This window comes from Rosa rugosa, chromosome 3 (genome assembly GCF_958449725.1).
Source record: "Rosa rugosa chromosome 3, drRosRugo1.1, whole genome shotgun sequence".
Lineage (NCBI taxonomy): Eukaryota > Viridiplantae > Streptophyta > Magnoliopsida > Rosales > Rosaceae > Rosa > Rosa rugosa.
Genome location: NC_084822.1, coordinates 55,103,610 through 55,123,061, shown reverse-complemented (window position 1 = coordinate 55,123,061; position 19,452 = coordinate 55,103,610). Strand labels below are relative to the sequence as shown.

Here is a 19,452-nt window from a genome sequence, read left to right as displayed (position 1 = left end):
GCATTTGTATGTTTGGGTATTGCTTCAATAGGCTTGATCACTATGCTGGTGAGGCCTCAGATAATATTGATAATATAGGCGAAGCCGTCCATTTTGTGCTCCAGCACAATTCTAGATTGTGAAGTGGCGGGTCTGCACATGTTCAGATTAATTATACAATAATATTAGTTCTTAAATCTAGAAGTGGGAAGGTAAAATCACATTATGGTAGGTGATCTATTCATCTGTCATACTGAGAGTTTCTTCAACAGTGAGACAAAAGTATGAATCTACAATATCACCAAACTCCACTGAATACTTTGAAGAACAAAGAATGAAAATGGAGAGAAAAGGCAGAACCCCATTAGCAGAAAGCATATGTGAATGTAAATAATGAAGGCTGCTGAGTTGAAAAGTCTCTTGGACCATTTGCATTCTGCAGTCTACTTCAATCATGTATCAAGAAGCGGAAAAACGCACAATAATCACTACCAACATGCATCAGGTTCTAAAGCGATTAGTCTAAAATGGTGAGAGAGGGTGTGAAATTGAGTGACAATTAGATTATTCTTTCTTGACTATATATACTCGATACTCCATTATGTTGGTACAACACAATAGCTCTCTTCTTTTTTTAGAATACACAATAGTTCTCTTCTTGTACCGAATAAGTTCAAAATTAAAACTTGACGATAATTGATATTTCCCCTACACTAATATATCATAGGGATAGGTTAATTCTCTTGTCATGAATCTGAACCAGATTAATGAATTGTCCAGATTCAGACTCCAACAACATAAGCATGCATCATATGTTGTTAGATTATTTGGCAAGAGAACATTTCCGTATAAACATATACTAATTTTGCTATCAGTCTTTAACTTGGAAGAGCTTGTACGCACCGAGACCCTTATGCAGACCATAAATGGAACCAGATGTCGCGGCCAAGGAAAGAAGCAAGCACAAAAAGCTCAGGAGTTGGAGCCCGAACCAGCGAAGGGTTTGTTTCTGAATCTTGTTTTGCACAATGGGCATCTCTATTGGGACATAAACTATAAGAGGCCAGTACCCGATAGCACCGAGAAGCGCCAGCATATCTGTGAAGAATGGCATTGCCATGGCAATGACAGTCACCAACACCACAAAGGATGTTCTCCATGTCAGCCTAAACATGTTTATATTGAACTTCATCTTCCCTAGTATGACCGGGTTCTCTTTGGTAATGAAATTGGATTTTGGCCACCTTCTTCTAGCCAACAGTTCGACAATGCGAAACACTGGTTGGCACAGTACCTGCTCAGAAATAACAATACACATCATAACATGTACCCATACATAATGTAGGGTAATGGTTTCTTGCCGAATATCTATCTGACATGTTATATTTCAGACTATTAATGTTGACGCTCACACATTGAAAGAGCATATTATCCCAATTACAATTACTACAATTCACGCACCTGAAATGCACCAACTATGTGCACCACAATGCAAAAATTAGCCAAATCCAGGAGCCAGAATGCCCAGGGCATCTCATCTCCAAAACCAGCAAGCAGGTTTTCGGGTGTGATGTTGCCAAACGCGGCATAACCCAAGCTACCACACATCATGAAGAGTAATGCCATAGTCAAACCCCCTATAACGACAGCCCTCTTCATCACTTTGTTCTCTGGTGGCGATGACTTCAGTGTGTCCTTAAAATCACAATTGAATGTCAAAAAGAAAGAGTTTTTTCCCAAGCTAAATAGGAAAACCGCAAAAAGGGTGTAGTTGATATGGCTTACTTGGATATCAAACAGGATAAGAGAATACGAGCAAGCAAATGCAATATCTCCGGCTGCTATAAACATCATCCAAATTTTTTCCGATGACGACCGGTCTGCCCCTGCAACATATGTTGTTCCTCCATCCCCTGTTCAAAATAAACTCCTCAATTACTCTTTCATTTTGAGAAGTTGGGCTTTACATATTGTGGGCTGATGTTAAAAATATAGATGAGAGCTTACCTGATATGATCTTAGCTAGAGAAAGTCCAATTCCAATAGTTGCATAGACAAAAGACATCACGGCTGCAAGCTTAGAGAGCCAAGTCAACTTGTGAAAGTTTTGGAGTTGTGATAAGAGAATTTCAACAAGCCCAAATCCAACCATATGTGGAATGTTGGAAAACATGCATGGAGAATCTTCACCATTTTTGCGATGACAACTCGACTTCTGTATAGCCCTGAATTGAATAGCCATCAATTTCGAGTGGATTAGAATGGTTACTAGCTAGTGTTGATTATCAATAAAAACTTACACCAAGCTTTTTGCGGTGGTTATAGTGAAGCCAACTCCAATGGTAGCAAGGTTCAAATATAACATCCATCCACAAATCTTGTGCATTGTTCCACCTAGATCGACATTCCCAAACTTTTATCAAATCAAGAATTAATTTCCGATCCATTAAATTAACTTCAATACTACACTATAAAAACAAAACGAAACTTATAACTAAAATGGACAAGAGCCGAACTTACAACTAAAAATTAATTAGTCATAACATGCATATTTCGCTTACGTAATGGATTTACCTAAATAGACTTTGACAGCCTCCATATAGGAGTAGTTTCTCTTGCCTGACACTGGGTCCGGAAATCTGTAACAATCTGCTAAGAGAGTGGAAGCGTAGCCAGCAGTGAAGGTGCAGAACAAGAGAATGAAAATGCCGGCAAGCCATCCGAGTTGGGCCATTGCCCAGGCTAGAGATAGCACTCCAGCTCCTATTGATGCTGTGATTATATGGGCACAGGCAGTCCATACCGTTCCTGCATGATCACATAAATTAAAGCAATTGATTACTAGTTGAGTCGTGATGTCGTATTATTTTATCAAATTTAATCAAGTCCGATAAAGTGTGAGTAACTTTTAAGTTTAGTTACATTTCCAATTTCGAAATTAATTGGTGAGATTTACACCCATAATTTTCAAGGGCAATGATATGGGACATCAATGAGACCTAAGATTTGTGGCCTCAAATCCTAAGTGTCATGTCATATAAGTAAATACAAATTTTATTTTCAATTCCACATAATATATCTTGCCACATCATACTATTGCAACACCAACTTTACCCTTTTACATTTCCTTTTAGATGTTAGGGGGTGAATCAATTACAATAATGAATTTAATTAGGTGACGGAAAAAATATCAGCTATTAATTATGTATTAATGTAAGAGATATGTCTATAGATTCTTTGACCAATATTTTTCTTCATTTAGTTAAATTTTTTCCTTTAATTTTTCTTTCCAAATGGTATTAATATATTGAATTATGTGCCAAGAAATAGACGTTAACTTTTCTTTCCAAATATTGATTAATTTCATCCCAAAAAAAAAAGTAGCATTAATAAATTGAATTTGGGAAATACTTATGTCTAAATTTCTAAATTAAGAGGTAAGAAAAAATTTCCACGTTAGCAGCCATTAATTAACATCTACAATCTAGATATAAGGGAAAAATAAACAAAAAATAATGAATTCAGATCTAACGTTTAAACCCTACCTACATAAAGAGAAAACAATGAACAAAAGAATATATACAATCATATGAATATGTATTTTTCACATTATATTTTCAAAATTTGCAGGAACCCAACAAATTAAGGTTGAATTCATATACATGTGTTATGCAAATCTATTAATCTATTGACTGAATTACATGAAATTTTTTGTACTCTTGATTGATATGATGTTGTTTAAATCTAAGCATGAGTGTAATGAAACGAAAAAAAAAATGAAAGAAAGCCAAATTTTTTTTTCTTTAGAAGAAAGCCAAAATAATTTAGAGTCATTAATTAGATTTTAGAAAGATAAGATAGTCTTTTTCTCAAGAATTACATAGCATGATTTGACAAATAGGTGATGTGTGTGGATGACATGACATGACACCTAAGAGAAAGTCTTGGGTAGGGGCTGCCACGTGGTAGGGCAGTGCGGCCCGCCAATCAAAACTCAAAAAAAAAAAAATCTTGTTCCAAAACTGTCCTCAATTTGCAAAATAAAATACCCAAAATACCCCCCTGCTAGGCAGTGATTGGAGGGCCTCATTGCCCCACCACGTGGCAGCCCTACCTAAGACCTTCTCGACACCTAAAATTGAGGTCACAAATCATTTTCCAATCTTCAACTTTCTTTTTGTTTTCTTAATTTTCACTTAACTAGTACAGAAACTTTGATAGTAGGTGAGCTTTAATGCATAGCGCTATCTGCTTGCATTAATACCTGTATCTAAACGGAGGATTTGTTCCATCAATTTATTAATGACAATATTCCAAGTGGGGGAAAAAAAAAACAAGAAGAAGAAAACCAAACACAGTGGTCTCAAAAAAAAAAAAAAACATACAAACCACTGAACCAGTGCACTGAATTCATATATGCGTCATGCATGTATGCATGTATGATTAAAGTATCATGTGCCCTTAAGCCTTCAATGAAGATAATTATAGGCTCGTGATTAGCTAGTTATTTTTTCTTATTTCTTCTGTTTTCTATTCTCTACATTGTTGCATCCTAGCTTATAGATCTCAAGCTAAAGTTGTTGTTTGTAATTCAGACCCCAAAAAATGGATGTGCTAGCTACATGTTAAATTAATTTGATAGTATTTCACTGTCCTCCTCAGCTAGCTAAAGGAAGGGAATTGGTAGTCTCCCTCTCTGAAAATCAATACTCATCAGAATGGTAAAAAGAAGCAGAAAAATTGCTAATAGAGACGAAAAGACGTAGAGAGAATACCAGTCCTTTTGAGTTTGCCATCATCATCCACCTGTAGTTCTTCTCCAGCTTCCCCGTACTTCGCTGGATTGTTCAAACCAGATTCAGATAAGTCATGTTGAAATTCAGCTTCAACCTCACTCAACGCCATTACAACTAGCTTTGCATGTAATTCGGTGTACACGGAATTACAGAGATTACTAGAAAATGATGAAGAACACAGTATATAAGAAGATAGTACGTAGTTCCCTAGAGAATCTTTTCGAGGTGTGAAAGTTTGAAACGAGTCAAATTAATGCCTATTAAATCTGCATGACCTCTTTAATTTCTGTCAGATAATTAAAATCTGGACAACCTACTCCCGTAGATAGATAGATAGAGATCGATATCCTGCTGGTTATATTTGGTATTCTCCAAGGACAACAGCAAACTCCATTATCTCCTTATGTTTTCTTTAGCGAAGTTGCATCACATTATTGGAAATGGCCATTTGTAACTGACCACAAGCTAGGCCTAACTTTAGCATGCATGACAAGATAGGGTGGCCAGATGGAGGAGGTTAACAGTTGCGTCCAACCTTGTCAAAGATACGTGTATGTAAAGTGAGAGAAAAGCCATCCTCTCACAATTTTCAATTTTGCCACATTATATATACTAGAAAAGACAACCGCGCGATGCCGCGGGAATCGGATTTGTTAGTTGTTAACAATTTTTTATGTAGTGCTTAGTTGTTAAACAATTCTTTTTGTAATTCTGATAAAAAATGTAATAGATCATAGTTACATAAGTTTGAGAAGTATAATTTTAGATTGTAGCTTAAGCAGATTATGACCGATTCATAAACAAAGTCTCTATAGTGCCAGTTTTAATAAGCTACTTGAACAGATTACACATTTGCGAGAACTACAATTACAAAAATATGATTAATGGAACTCTTTCATTTTTAAGATTAAAAAAAAAAAAAAAAAAAAAAAAACCTACTTTAGGTATCATTTGTAAAAATTTACAAATACAAAACAGAATTATTCTCCTATAAATATATATATATATATATATATATATTATATATATATATATATATATAAATTTAAAAAAAAAAAACTGAAAAGATATGGCAAAATTGAAAAAAAAAAAAAACAAAACAAAAAAAGACAGATTGTAATTTTAGTTACATGAACAGTGATAAACAGTGGATATGCTGGGAGGCAGATGGAGGAAAATAGAGGTAAAAATGACAGTGGCAGAGTCGTAAAAAAATTCAAATGAGGGCAAAATTGTCTTTTTATTCATGAATAAACAATGATTAATGGCAGCTTCGTATTTTTCCATAAATGCAAGAATAAAATAGACTGTTCATTGTACTTAGCAATGCTGCGGGATAAAAGTAATAAGGTGTGCGAAATAAAGTTGATCAAAAAACGGCTTACATTGTATCATCGTGTACAAATCATCATCGCATCAAAAAATAGTTGATATGATTGCCATGTAAGGAAAAAAAAAAAAAAATCCTATAGCTTCATAGCACTTCCATTTACATTGTTCAAATGTGTACAAATCATTGTTTCATCAAAAAATGGCTGGAATCATTCCAGCACATGAGATTGTCATGTAGGAAGCAGAAAAATATCTTCATGGCTTGCTTGGTCCTTATATTTTTAATCTTGGTTGGCATGGGACTGATGTGGTTTTGATGTGCCTTTGTCTATCGTCGTGTGTAAAGCAAAGACAATATCATCATTGTTATGGAAGTAACCGATTTATCTATGAAAAATTTCTGCTTTGAAGACATTATCCTTGACTTGAGCTAGAAGCATCTTAGTATTTCCATCAATAAACTAAAAACCATCAACAAATGACTCGATGCATCAAACAATACGTTTGTTCGGAAACTATACAATTCAAGACAACTAAAAAATGATCCAAAGAGCTCATAATGTGAAGATCAAATAGTACAAAGAAGATGAACTTTTATCTTGCATTCATAGTCAGAAAAGTTTGCTCCATTTGGCGACATTAACACATTGTGCATTTCAATGGAGCACAACTGAAGGAATCACTCTAACCAATTCTCTAAACTTTCACCTACCTGGACTGTATATGCTTAAATTCCTTGCTTAACGTTCTCTGCAATTTATCATAGCCTGTTTCATAAGGCAGTGCTTAAACATTGACTTGTACCTGACAAAAATACAAAATAAACTGATGTGATTACAAAAAACAACATTGAGTAGAAGTAGCTAAGAATAGTTAATAGAGTTAGTAAATGTACCACTAAATAAAAGCAGAACATTAGTGTGAAAAAAATTTTTGGGGCACAAACCATTGCTGGTGCAAGCTTCAGTTGGAGAAGGAAAAATGGTTACTGTGTATTGCAACTTCCTATTATGAACTTCCTGCAAAGCACACAATTGACAATATCAAGCATTCAAAATGGAAAACACTACCTTAACTAAACCCCATCCTATTTCACATATTATGCTCCAAAACAGTAACTACACTCTCATGATCACCATCCTCTTTATTTAGTAATGCTTATCTGCTCAAATTCAATAATAAAAAAAGTATGAGAAGCTAGTTGATTTTAAAATGCTACTAATCGCTAAATAGGGGCTCCTAGTTGTTCACATAGATTCTTTTAGGCTCAAAATCCCCTTGGGAGATATTAAGCAAATTTCATTCCTTCCAAACCTTGCACATGTCTGTATATGTATGAACAAACATACAATAAATGAATCTCAAACCTCAATGAAAAACAGGATCATGTATTTGTTAACCATTTGCCACTCAGGTATTTGCCACTCATCATGTTTGTATCTGTATTAGAAAAAAAAAAAAAAAAGTTGAAACCAAGTGCAATTGATAAAAATTGAATTAGCTAGCTTAGCTGAAGTAACTCTAGGGCTATTATTGTATATCGGAGTAGCATATGCAGTTAGTATGATTTATTTTCATGATGTGAGACCTGTGATGATAATGATGATGGAGTTATGTTAGTTATATCAGACTTGCACTTTACTGAAAGCATGATTGCTTGTAATAACTGAACGCAGGAAAATTATTGAGTATAGTCAAACTGGTTTATAACAGTTTGGTGGAAAATAGCTATAACCAAAAACAATTTTAATCACTTTTAATCATTTTTAAATCAGTTCCAAACTCTTAATTTTTAAGTGAGTTGCAGATTCTTAAATCACTTTTAACCTAAAATAAATACTGCAGAAAAAAGTGTAACCATGCTAGATATCAGTAATTGATCTATCATGCCAGAAAATGTATCTCCTGTGATTTTTTTTACCTGCATTAGCTACAATACTCATCTTTCCTTGTCTGTGTTGAAGAGTTACCCGCTTTCTCTGCTTACTAAATTACCTTGATGATTTGATTTTCCACAGTCGACCTGCCAAAAAAAAAAAAAAAGAAGTAAAAAACAGCACTAAAATCAAGTAACAATAACTACATTGAAATCAATTAAAAGCATCGCGCTTACTGTTTGAACAAATATTTAGTAAAGTTTTCTTGCTGCTACAATAAACTACTGCTGAAAAAAAAAATAACCTGCATACTAATCATTCATCACTTCTAAATAGTGAAATCCACTTGCTATTGTACCAGAAAACTGTATCAGAAGCATATACTCACTCCCTCAGTTCATTAGATGAAGCAAGATCAAGACAACTATTCGAAATCTTGTGGGCTTTGCAAGAAAAACGAATCCAGAAAAAAAATGCAAGCGAACATGAAGCTATGTAATGTTAGTTTACATTAGACTCAATCAAAACGCAAATCTCTGGATACAAAACAAAAACGAAGCAAACACCGATTATAACCACTACAAAACTGAAAAACACACATAACAAATTCAAGCTCAATTCCTCATTGTTATCCAAATTCATCATTGTTATTAATCAAAAGAAAGATTAATAACAATGAATACCAACTAATCTGATCAAAAATCACAAAATAAATCCATGAAATCAGGTAAGTCAAACTTGAATTCAATTGAGATAAGAGGCCAAAATTTATCAGATCTGTGATTCAAGAAAAAAAAAAGTGAAACATAGTGATTGATGATACTAACCCAGTTTCTATGGAGCTTGATGTCGGGTTAGATAGAGACTTCCCGGAGCAACAACTTGGCTATAAGATCCTCCAACTGTTCCTGCAAAACCGATAGAAAATAATATTGTGGACTGGAATGCGAAATAAATATGCAAACCAAATGAATTTCCACAAAGAAAGTGCAGTCTTTTTCTGCACTGGAATGCCTCCCCCCGTTCACAAAGAAACTGTGGGTTGCGACTGGATTGGAATGTGAAATAAACCAAAAGAAAGAAATATTAAAAAAAAGCTCCACCTTTTATTTTAAACTCTGCAGCTTTGACACTTCAGCTGCTATTCTGTTTTAAACCTGCACAAAAGCAGTTGGTCAAAAAAAAAAAAAAAAAAAAAAACAGAGAATATAGAACCAAAAAAATTATAAAAAAAAAAAGAAAAAGCAAGAAGGTGAAGCATTACCAATTTACCATATCGGTAGTAGTTAAGCAAATTCATTAAGAAATTCAATACTAACATCCAAAATTGCATTAGATCAGCTTTATCACAAACACCCTTTAAATCATATTCAGTCCTTCATAAATCTTCCAAGCTAACCATGGAGTTTAGAATCAGGAAACCAGACCAAAAGTCTCTCAAGATCTACTTTAGGAAAAAGAAAAAGAAAGAACTTTTTCCTGATAAAGAAGAGAAAGAAAAAAAGAAAAAAGAAAAAAAAAAGGGAACATTCTCATAGTTTAATTAACCTATGCATAAGAGAAAAAAGGTTTAAATTAATAAAGTGCAAGCAAAGTTCTTTCTTTTTCAGGAAACAAAAAGCAAAACACTTTTGATCAATTCCATACAATAATCCAACAGATGATTATAAGTTTATAACCTACCTACCTTATTCCATACAAACATATATATTGGTATAAACAAATCAACCCAAACCTACCTTCAAATCTCTGAACCTAGAAATGAACAAAGACACAGCTGCTTATGATTCTTAAGCAAATCCGCGTTCCTTCCTACATGCAACATCATCATGATTACAGTGAAAAAAATGTAAACCAAAGATATTAAGTGAATTAATCAGTCCACATCCATATTATGGCCAATAAGAGCAGGAGACTGTAATAACAGTAAACGATGCACAGAGGAACAGCAGCAGAAATAATGCAACTTCTACACCAAGATGTGGTTCACAGATCTTATCCTATTTCATTTTCAAGGTATATAAATGAACATGCATAGAGAAAAGCTGCAGTTTTAATTTTTGAATGAAGAACAGTAAATAAGAAGCTATAGCAGTTTAGATGTATAATAAAAGGAGAGATTGTTGGAAAACAAACAATATGGAAAGTACTTATTCAAGAATTGTTTCTAAAATGAAAAGAGTAATGTGTGTCGTGTAAAACATATACAATGTTAACAGAAATTCTCAAAGACCTTTAATATTACCCAAAAAAACAAAAGATTAAAAGATTTAAGTTTCACCTGTGAAATTGGAGACAAAACTGATTTGCCTTGTTCTCTTTTCTATTGCAGTGCTTGAGGCTTTACAAAGACTGCAAATTATGGAAAATTAATTTCAGATGAATTGATTTTTAAAAGGTATGTTTGTGACAGAAAACTAAGTCAAAGGAGTTTCACGAATTTTTTTTCCCCTCTGCTACCCATTTTTAGCTAGAATATCTAGGGTCAAAGGCACACCCATTTTTAGCTATCGTTGTGATCCGGGTTGAATTTTACTTTCATTCTCAATCTTTCAATAGTTGCAACATTCAAAAGAGCACCACACTCTTGTAATGTTATTGTCCAGTTTCCCTTCACTTCAATTCTACATAGGCAGAGAGAAAAAAAAATTTACTCACGACGCATTCATAGATACAGATCTATATGTATGAAATTTGGTAATCCTTCAACAAAAGATACAATCTGAGAGACAAAACCCATGCTAGAGAAATTTTACAGAACTCTTAATCAAACAATCCCCAAAAACCGTACCCAACAAAATTTACCGACAAATTAACATCAAGAACTCACCCTTTACGCAACAGCTTCCCGTCCATCTTTTGTCCTCCTCTTCCTTCGTTCTCGTTCTCTTCTCCCTCTCTTTTTATTTTTCGTCTCGCCACTTTTCTCTGTATTCGATGACCAAAAAGATCTCCTCAAATTTTCCCTGCAAAACCAATATAAGAAAAAAACACGAATCAGAAACCCAACATAGACTGAAATCCAATTCACCTCGTACTCAGATCGTAAGGTGAAAATTTTCCTTCAATCCGTCTATCAATTCGCACAAACCAAACAAACACACATTCTCCTCCTCTCTCTCAGTCGTTCTTCTTGACCACTGATCTCTCTATACATTTTCCCCCCTTTTCTTGAATACACCGATCTCTCTAGATTATAAATCAAATCTCACTCCAAAGCTCTCTCCCTCCCTCCCTCCCTCACAACAGATCAAATCTCTCTCCGATGATTCCATGTCTATCACTATACCTATCACACAGAACACCGACAACAGAATTGTGATTCAAACCCGCACCCACTGACTTCAACTCATCTTTAGTATAACCTTGACTCACCACCCGAACTCAGTTTTAACAAATGATCTCCCCAGAAACCCCCACAGCACTTTTGTGACTCCCCAAAAACACCTACAGCAATATTGTGATTCCAACCCAAACCCAGAGACAGCTCCGTCATCTCAGAACGCGGATGAACAATTGAAAACAGTATCCCCAACCCATCTTTTAGTATAACCTTGACTCACCACCCGAACTCAGTTTTAACAACTGATCTTTAGCTCCCAATTGCTCTATCATGTTATTTGCCCAATTGCCCATGATCAATTCCCACAATCTTTCTAAGAAAAGCGATCATATCAATTGAACGCAGAAGAAAAGAAGGATCCCAAATAATTGAACCCAGAATCAAACATCAAAGCAAACATCAAATACAGATTGACTTCAATTCTAAAACAAATAGAAATTTTGGAGGATCAAAGATTGAAGAAAGAGTACCAGGTGCTCTCGATCGAATGGAATACCTATCAGCAATCCCTAAATAATTGAGATCGATCTCAAAACAAACCCAGACGGATGCAGATCGTCCTCCAAAACGCAGGCCTTCTTCCTCTCTCTGGCTTTCTCTCGTTCTCTCTCTCTCTCTCTGGCTTTCTTTCGCTCTGTCTCTCTCTCTTTTTTGCGCATCAATTTTTATCAATTGCACTTGGTTTCAATTTTTATTGTGTAGATGAGAGGAATCAAGAACTTAATTTGATCAGCCTATATTCTCTTCCTCACAATGAGACGAAAAACCAAAGCAACTAATTTCGAAACAGAAAGATTGATTTCAACTTGATGTACACAATAATGAGATATATTCCAGAAAACTGAGCAACTCGATTTATCAATTTCCATTTAGTGCAAAAGAAATCAAATTCTATACGAAATCCCACAGCTTGTCAGCTACAACAAAACGCAAATAAATATAGAGAAATTACACTTACACTTGTTTTGGGGCAACCGACTTTTAAAGCTGAAGCCAGTCTCCAAAATTGCCAAGTTTTAAGCTTCACAACAACTTTAACTTCTCAGACCACAAAAAAAAAACACAACTTTAACTTCATCGCCATCTTCTTCTTATTCTGCTTCAGTTGCATCGCCCGGAATAACATCAACATCGCCCTCTTCTTCATTGTCCTCCTCCTCTTCCTCATCTTCACCTCTCTCGTTGTACGAATCAAAATAGCAAAGCCTTTACGATTGGGTGGAGAGTAGATGAGGGTCGGAAAGAGAAGGACTTTGATTCGATTGGGTTAAGGTTTTGGATAATTGGAAACTGGGATCCCAAGCTTTTTCCGTTGTTGATGTCGGTGGCTCACTCTGACTGTAAACAGAGGCTTCCAGACCAGACCTCATGGTTATGCTTATCCACACACCAATGGCAGCCTGAAATTGCGAGAACAATCCAAGGGCAAAATCGGCATTCCACTGTACTTAGAACAGTGTAACAGTGCATCGACGCTTTATATATGTATAATATAATTACACACACACACTGCAGTTTTGCTAGCTTTAGGGACCACGTTAATTAATTTGTGCATGAAAAGGTTTATGAGTCTTTGTATTGATTTTCTTTATTTATGGGCACCTAACCAACAAGAACTCTCAAGGGAGAGAGAGTTACGATACTATTGTTTGGATTTTCTTTCCTTGCTACCACCCTAGATGATCGTACGTATGTGTTCCTCAATCGTCACACAATACACACCCTCAATCGTGTGATGAGAGATTAATTACAATACACACAATCTTTGATTTTTCTTTTCTATCACTATAGATATTGTAGTAGAACTTTTTGTGTCTCAAAGTATTAGAACGCTCCTGACACGCGCCTGTGATAATCGCCCTACGTGGGAATTTAGGGTTTTGCGGGCTGCGGCCGCATCGCGGTGGCTCTCCATGGCGGTCTGCCCTTGGAGCTTCCTTGGTCCCCTCTCATATACACGGCCCCCAACATCATCATCTGTTCAGAAGATCCAAAAGCCAAAAACTTTTGCTTCTATTCTTGCGGGAGCCGAGGAGAATAATTTTACCATAAGGATTCTCCTACAATTCGAGGTGACACTGTTTGTCAAGATTAATGAGACAATATACCAGGAGCAGATCAAGGCTTGTCGCACCAATCTTATTGGACGTCTTCTACTTCGGAAGGGTACCAGTCCCATGAAAACCGAATTGCTAAAAGCTTCTTTGAATTCCTTATGGCAGCCATTGGGCCCATGGAGACTAGTTCTCATTGGCAAGGGATACTATGATCTCCATTTTAATTCGGAAGCTGACCTGCGCAAGGTTTGGGGTGGTGGCACCTGCACTCTTGAGTCTGGAATCTTTCGGTTGTCGCAATGGCAGCCGGACTTTAAGCCTGGGGATGTTCTTCCTCAAACCCATGCTCAAATATGGATAAGAATATCTGGTCTTAGTCAAGAGTACTGGCATCAGCAACACATCATGGAAATTGCACGTGGTACAGATTGATGCAGCAACAAAAGAGCAGCGTTTTGGGTACTATGCTCGGGTATTAGTGGATATTGATTTACTTGGTTCTCTCCCTTCATCAATCATGGTGGAACGAGAGCACCATTGCTTTCCTGTTGGAATTGATTATGAGAATTTGCCTCCTCAATGCAACCATTGTGGCCTTATTGGCCATCAAACATCGAATTGTAGGCAGTTGAAGTCGAAAAGAACAATCAAAAGAACCTCAGAAAAAGCTTAACGTCATCCGTCAAGAATATCGGCCCAAGCAGAAGGTTTCCAATGTTCATGAAGTTCCTACCAGTAAGGCTACTTCCTCCGACCCCCAGGTTAGGGATGGTACAGAAACGAGGGAGGTTGTGGAGGCCGTAACAGGGAAGGTTGTGGAGGGAGTTGAGACTCCACCCGCATTGCCGCAATTGGCAACCGTTTCAACAACTGAAGCCGTTTCTGCTGAGCCCCTTGCGACTCACAAAGGTATTCAGGTTGCTCTGACCAATGTTAGTGCTTCAAGTATCCCAGCTGCTACCCAAGACGGAGTTGTTGTCTTTGTGAATAATGTTCTTGAAGAGGCTGCTTCAGACATAATGGAGGAGATTGCAGAGAGGGTGATGACTGATTCTGTTATTGAGGAGTGTAATTTTTTTTTTTTGGTCGGTGAAATAAACTTTCATTTAGAAGGAAAAACTTACAATAAAATGCCTAGTAAACAGAGATTGGTTGTGACTGGCTGATGTACTTATTAGGCTGACCTGAAGAAGTACATGACCCAATCTCAATAAATCTTGATTTAGTAGGCATTCTAAAATAAACGATACAAAACCTAATAAAAAGGCCGAAAAGATAAATAAATACACAAAAGTCGGAGCCCAAACAAACAGTAGGAGGCCCAACAGAAAACAACAAACAAAAGAAAACCCTAATTCTAAACTTCTCCTTGTCTTCAGCCGCCACAGATCTAGCACCACCAACGTCCACCATGGCCGTCGTAGCTGAATCCATACATGGGACTCCAAAATTGCAGCTTGAAGAGAGACCCCTACAGTCCTACACCAAAGCCCGATCAAAATAACCCTGAAAATGGAAAAAAAGAAGAAAATAGAAGATCCAAACACAGATTCATCATCATCCCCACAGTAGAAATCTGCACCATAACATGAGATTTGCAGCCACAACTCAGAGAACAAATCTGGGCAAACGAAGCCCAGAACACATGGAGCCAATAGACCCCGATAATAGAACATAGAAGGAGGTGGTGCATGCACCTGAGCCAAAGCTCTACCTATCTTCCGAGTGAGACGCGAGAAATCGCGTTTGAGAGGAGTCACTGCAAGAACCAAGCCATAGTACCGATTTGAAAAGGAAAAGAAAAAATCTGGGCAACAAGATCTGGAGATGAGAGATGGTGGGTACAAGAAGGTGATGGGTGGTGAGGAATGAGTTAGAGAAAATTTGGGGCTAAGATACAGACAGAAAAATGGGGCAAGATGGAAGGAGAAGGAAAGGAGACCGGAGGAGAAAAAAAGAGATGAAGCAAAAGGCAAAAGCCTCAGATCTGAGACATAGCTCAGGGAAGCTGAGACATAGCTCAGGCAAGCACCCATAAAGGGTGGGTAGTGCCACTGACTCTCAAGGCACGGAGGGGTTTCAGAGAGAGAAAAAATCTCTCTCCAGCCGAAAGGGGGACATGGATCTTGGTTGTTTACTTTTGAGGAGTGTAATGATGTGTAATGATGATAACCATGTCTCCCATGCGTCACCGTCTCGCTCTTGGCATGACATTGTTCAAGAGGGGATTAATAGTGAAGATGAGATTCATGTTGAGTCGGGTGATGCTAATGCATCCACTCATCCTCCTGGATTCGGTCCAGACAGCTCAGGAGCTGCAGCAGAGATTGATGCAGTGGCTCGTTTCAGGGAGGGGCAAGACATTGAGGGTTTCAGCCCAGTTCTTACTAAGTCCCAAAAGAAAAAGCTTAAACGACAGGAAAAAGTTGTTGTTTATTCTCGTACTGAACCATACCCAGCACGGGTACGTCAAAAGTCTGTTCGTCTCCAATGAAGTTACTTTACTGGAATATTCGGGGCATAGGTAATAGTGACTCACGCTCTGAGTTATCTAATATCTGTCGTATTCATAAACCGGACTTGGTCTGTATCTCTAAACCTATGGTTTCTTTTGCTTCTATACCTGTGTCTTATTGGGTTTCGTTAAATCTTAATTTAATTTCTTTTAATTCCCGGGTTGATTCAGCCCCGAATATTTGGCTATTTGGCAAGGGACATATTGCCTACTCTGTGATTTCTATGTCAAATCAACAAATTGCATTCCAAGCTGCCTTTGAAGGGGTGTTGTCCCAGTTTACTTTGGTGTATGCTGCTACAACGACTTTAGGTCGTAAATCCTTATGGCAGGAGCTGCTGGCTCTTCGTCAAACTACCACTGTACCTTGGATGGTAATTGGTGATTTTAATTCTATTTTAGGAGCTCATGAGTCAACAGGAGGAGGTTTGCCTAATCGCTCTTCTTGTGAGGATTTTCGTAGTGTCACGGAATTGTGTGGTTTCACTCACTTGGACATTGCTGGTTCTTTTTTCACTTGGTCAAGAACTTGGTTCAATGGTCGGTTGGAACGCAGGCTTGACCGGTCTTTATGTGATGATCAGTGGTTAAGCTCTTGGTCTTTCTCTTCATGTACAGCTCTGCCAAGGGTGATGTCTGATCACAATTGTCTCATCTTTTCAGCTACCAGTTCACTTTCTGATGGTCCCAAGCCTTTTCGTTTTCAGTCTATGTGGACCCTTCATCAGACTTTTAAAGAGGTTGTGGCTAATTGTTGGAAAGGTACTGAAGTTTATGGTTGTCCTATGTTTGTAACAGTGCAAAAATTAAAAGCTTTAAAGGCTTCTTTAAGGATGTGGAATAACCAAGTCTTTGGGGATGTTCATCGTAATCTCCACGACGCTCGTCTAGCTCTTTCTGATATCCAACATGAAATTGCCTCATCGGGTATCAGTTTACAAAAATCTGAGATGGAGATTGCTGCTAAGCAAGCGGTTCTTGAAGCTATGCGGCATCAGGAGTACTTTTGGAGGGATCGTGCCCGTGTCAAATGGTTAACTGAAGGTGATAGGTGCACTTCATTTTTTCATGCTTATGCTCGAGTTCAGCGTACTAGATCTCGCATTACTACCTTAATGGATGGGGATGATGTACTCACTTATTCAGCTGCTGTCTCTAGTCACATAGTGCAATTCTATAAGTCTTTGTACAATTCTGATGCTTCAAGTATTAGTTCCTTCGCTATTTGTGAGGTTATTCCATCTTTGGTTTCTGATGATGAAAATGTCTCTTTAACAAAATTGCCTTCCATGGAGGAAGTTCGGGATGCAGTCTTCTCTATGGACCCATCAAGTGCGCCTGGGCCAGATGGTTTTCCCGGCTTTTTCTTTCAGCACTGTTGGGATATTGTTGGGGAGGATGTTGTTGCTTTTGTGCAGTATTTCTTCCGTAATAACTGGTTGCTTCCCAATGTGAATTCAAATTTTATAGTTCTTATTCCCAAAGTTGATGGAGCTAACACAGTTTCTCAATATCGGCCAATTGCTTTAGCTAATTTTCTTTTTAAGATTATTCCAAAGATTCTAGCAATGCGGCTGGCGCCAATAGTTTCTCGGATTATATCTCCCGAACAATCGGCTTTCATTAAGGGACGGCGAATCTCCGACTGCATTGGTTTGGTCTCTGAGGGGTTCAATCTTCTTGAGAAAAAGATACGTGGTGGGAATGTTGGAATAAAGGTTGATATTGCTAAAGCTTTTGACATGCTCAGTTGGCCTTTTCTTTTCCAAGTGCTTCATGAGTTTGGTTTCTCTCACTCTTTTGTGGACTGGGTCCGAACTATATTGCACTCTGCTCGGCTTTCTGTTCTTATCAATGGGTCTCCTCATGGTTTCTTCTCTTGTGATCGTGGTGTTCGTCAGGGGGATCCTCTTTCTCCTATTCTTTTTTGTTTAGCGGAAGATGTTTTAAGCCGGGGGCTTGCCAACTTGTTTTCTGCTGGGCGTATTCGTTCCATTTCTACTCCAAGGGGTTGCTCTCCAATTTCTCATGTTCTTTATGCAGATGACCTGTTTATCTTTTGTAGAGGTGATGGTCCTTCTCTTCGTTGTCTCCAACGATTTCTTACTCTTTATGGTAAAGCTTCAGGGCAACTAATTAATAAGAACAAGAGCACTTTCTACTTGGGTACTCCTTATTTGCATCGTCAGCGTTATTTCAAGCGTTTGTTGGGGTTCAAGAGAGGAATGACTCCATTCACCTATTTGGGAGTACCAATTTTTTGTGGTAAGCCTCGACGCATTCATCTCCAAGCCTTGGCAGATAAGGCTAAATCTAAGCTTGCTGGTTGGAAAGGAAAGCTTTTATCTATGGCAAGCAGGGTACAACTTGTTCAATCAGTGTTTCAAAGCATGCTTCTTCATAGTTTCACAGTGTATATTTGGCCTTCTTCTCTTCTAAGGAATTTAGCTATCTGTGCTCGGAATTTTGTTTGGTCAGGAGACCGGGCAATACGAAAGATGGTTACTGTGCCTTGGAGTCAGGTTTGTACTCCTAAGATTGAGGGGGGGCTTGGCTTACGGGACCCTAAGGTTCTCAACCAAGCGGCGCTTCTTCGGTTTAGTTGGGGAACTCTCACCTCAGACTCTCCTTGGGGTCTCTTTGCTAGGCACCGTTTTTCAGTTTCGCGGTTTATGAGATTAAAGTTTTTTACTTCTTCAATCTGGCATGGTTTGAAAGTTTATCTCCCTTTAATCTATCAGAACTCCAGATGGCTTATTGGCAATGGTTCTATGGTGAATTTCTGGTCGGATAAATGGTTGGATGTTCCAATCTTAGAGGAGTTGCAACGTGTTTCTCTTTCTCCTCAATTGCACACTCTTGTCTCTGACTTTATTTCTAACCAACAATGGTCCTTGCCAGCTCGGTTTTACTCTCTGTATCCGCATATTGCACAAAAGATCCTCAACATTACTCTTCCCCTCCATGCTGAGTGTGATTGTCTCATCTGGGAACACTCAAGTTCTAGGGTCCCTTCTTTTTCAGATGGTTATGAGTTGGTTCGTCAGAAGTTCAATAAAAAAAGTTGGGCTACTAGCATTTGGAAATCTTTTATTCCTCCCAGGTATTCTTTATTAGCTTGGAGGATTTTCTATGATAGGTTACCCACGGATTTGCAACTCCAGCGTCGTGGGGTTACCCTTGTTTCGAAATGTCCCTTGTGCTCTTTGGGGTGTGTGGAAGATTCAGTGCATCTCTTTTTCAATTGCTCATTTGCCCAACATATTTGGCAGTGGTTAGCTTGTTGTTTTGGCACTTCTTTGCCTTCTCATGGGTCGCTTGATGACTTCTGGTCTTCTTTTATTGGTAAGAAATTCTCTCCTCAATTAGCAAATGTTTGGTTAGCAGCGGGTCTATTTGCTCTGATGCAGATTTGGAAGGTGCGGAACAAGCTGGTCTTCGATAATAAGCAGCCCTCTCTCTGGCGTGTTCTCTGTTCAATTAAATCTTGGGTTTGTTTTGCTGCACCGTATTTTCTGGGTAGTTCGAAAGGATTGTTGGATGTAAATATTCT

The 19,452-nt window shown here is 37.7% G+C and overlaps 1 protein-coding gene and 1 long non-coding RNA gene across 7 annotated transcripts; both read right to left on the bottom strand.

Annotated features, from left to right (window-relative positions):
* Positions 1 to 554: 554 nt before the first annotated feature.
* Positions 555 to 5,107, bottom strand: LOC133740856 (amino acid permease 8-like). The gene is made up of 7 exons (XM_062168794.1): positions 4,755 to 5,107; positions 2,554 to 2,787; positions 2,280 to 2,373; positions 1,987 to 2,204; positions 1,765 to 1,892; positions 1,441 to 1,674; positions 555 to 1,273 (listed from the first exon to the last, which is right to left on the bottom strand). Exons 1-7 carry the CDS (start codon positions 4,882 to 4,884, stop codon positions 851 to 853), a joined length of 1,461 nt encoding a protein of 486 aa, XP_062024778.1. The 5' UTR covers positions 4,885 to 5,107; the 3' UTR covers positions 555 to 850.
* Positions 5,108 to 6,527: 1,420 nt separating this feature from the next.
* LOC133739711 (uncharacterized) lies at positions 6,528 to 12,709 on the bottom strand. 6 transcript variants are annotated; one of them, XR_009860764.1, is made up of 11 exons: positions 12,286 to 12,709; positions 10,815 to 10,950; positions 10,482 to 10,608; positions 10,266 to 10,336; positions 9,724 to 9,796; positions 9,088 to 9,141; positions 8,812 to 8,892; positions 8,029 to 8,130; positions 7,475 to 7,547; positions 7,054 to 7,126; positions 6,528 to 6,911 (listed from the first exon to the last, which is right to left on the bottom strand). It is a non-coding gene; the product is annotated as an uncharacterized LOC133739711 (long non-coding RNA). The 6 variants fall into 6 exon arrangements; XR_009860766.1 differs by lacking the exons at positions 10,482 to 10,608; positions 12,286 to 12,709 and adding exons at positions 11,016 to 11,640; positions 11,798 to 12,257; XR_009860763.1 differs by lacking the exon at positions 10,482 to 10,608 and having other exon boundaries at positions 7,003 to 7,126; positions 12,286 to 12,707.
* Positions 12,710 to 19,452: the final 6,743 nt, after the last annotated feature.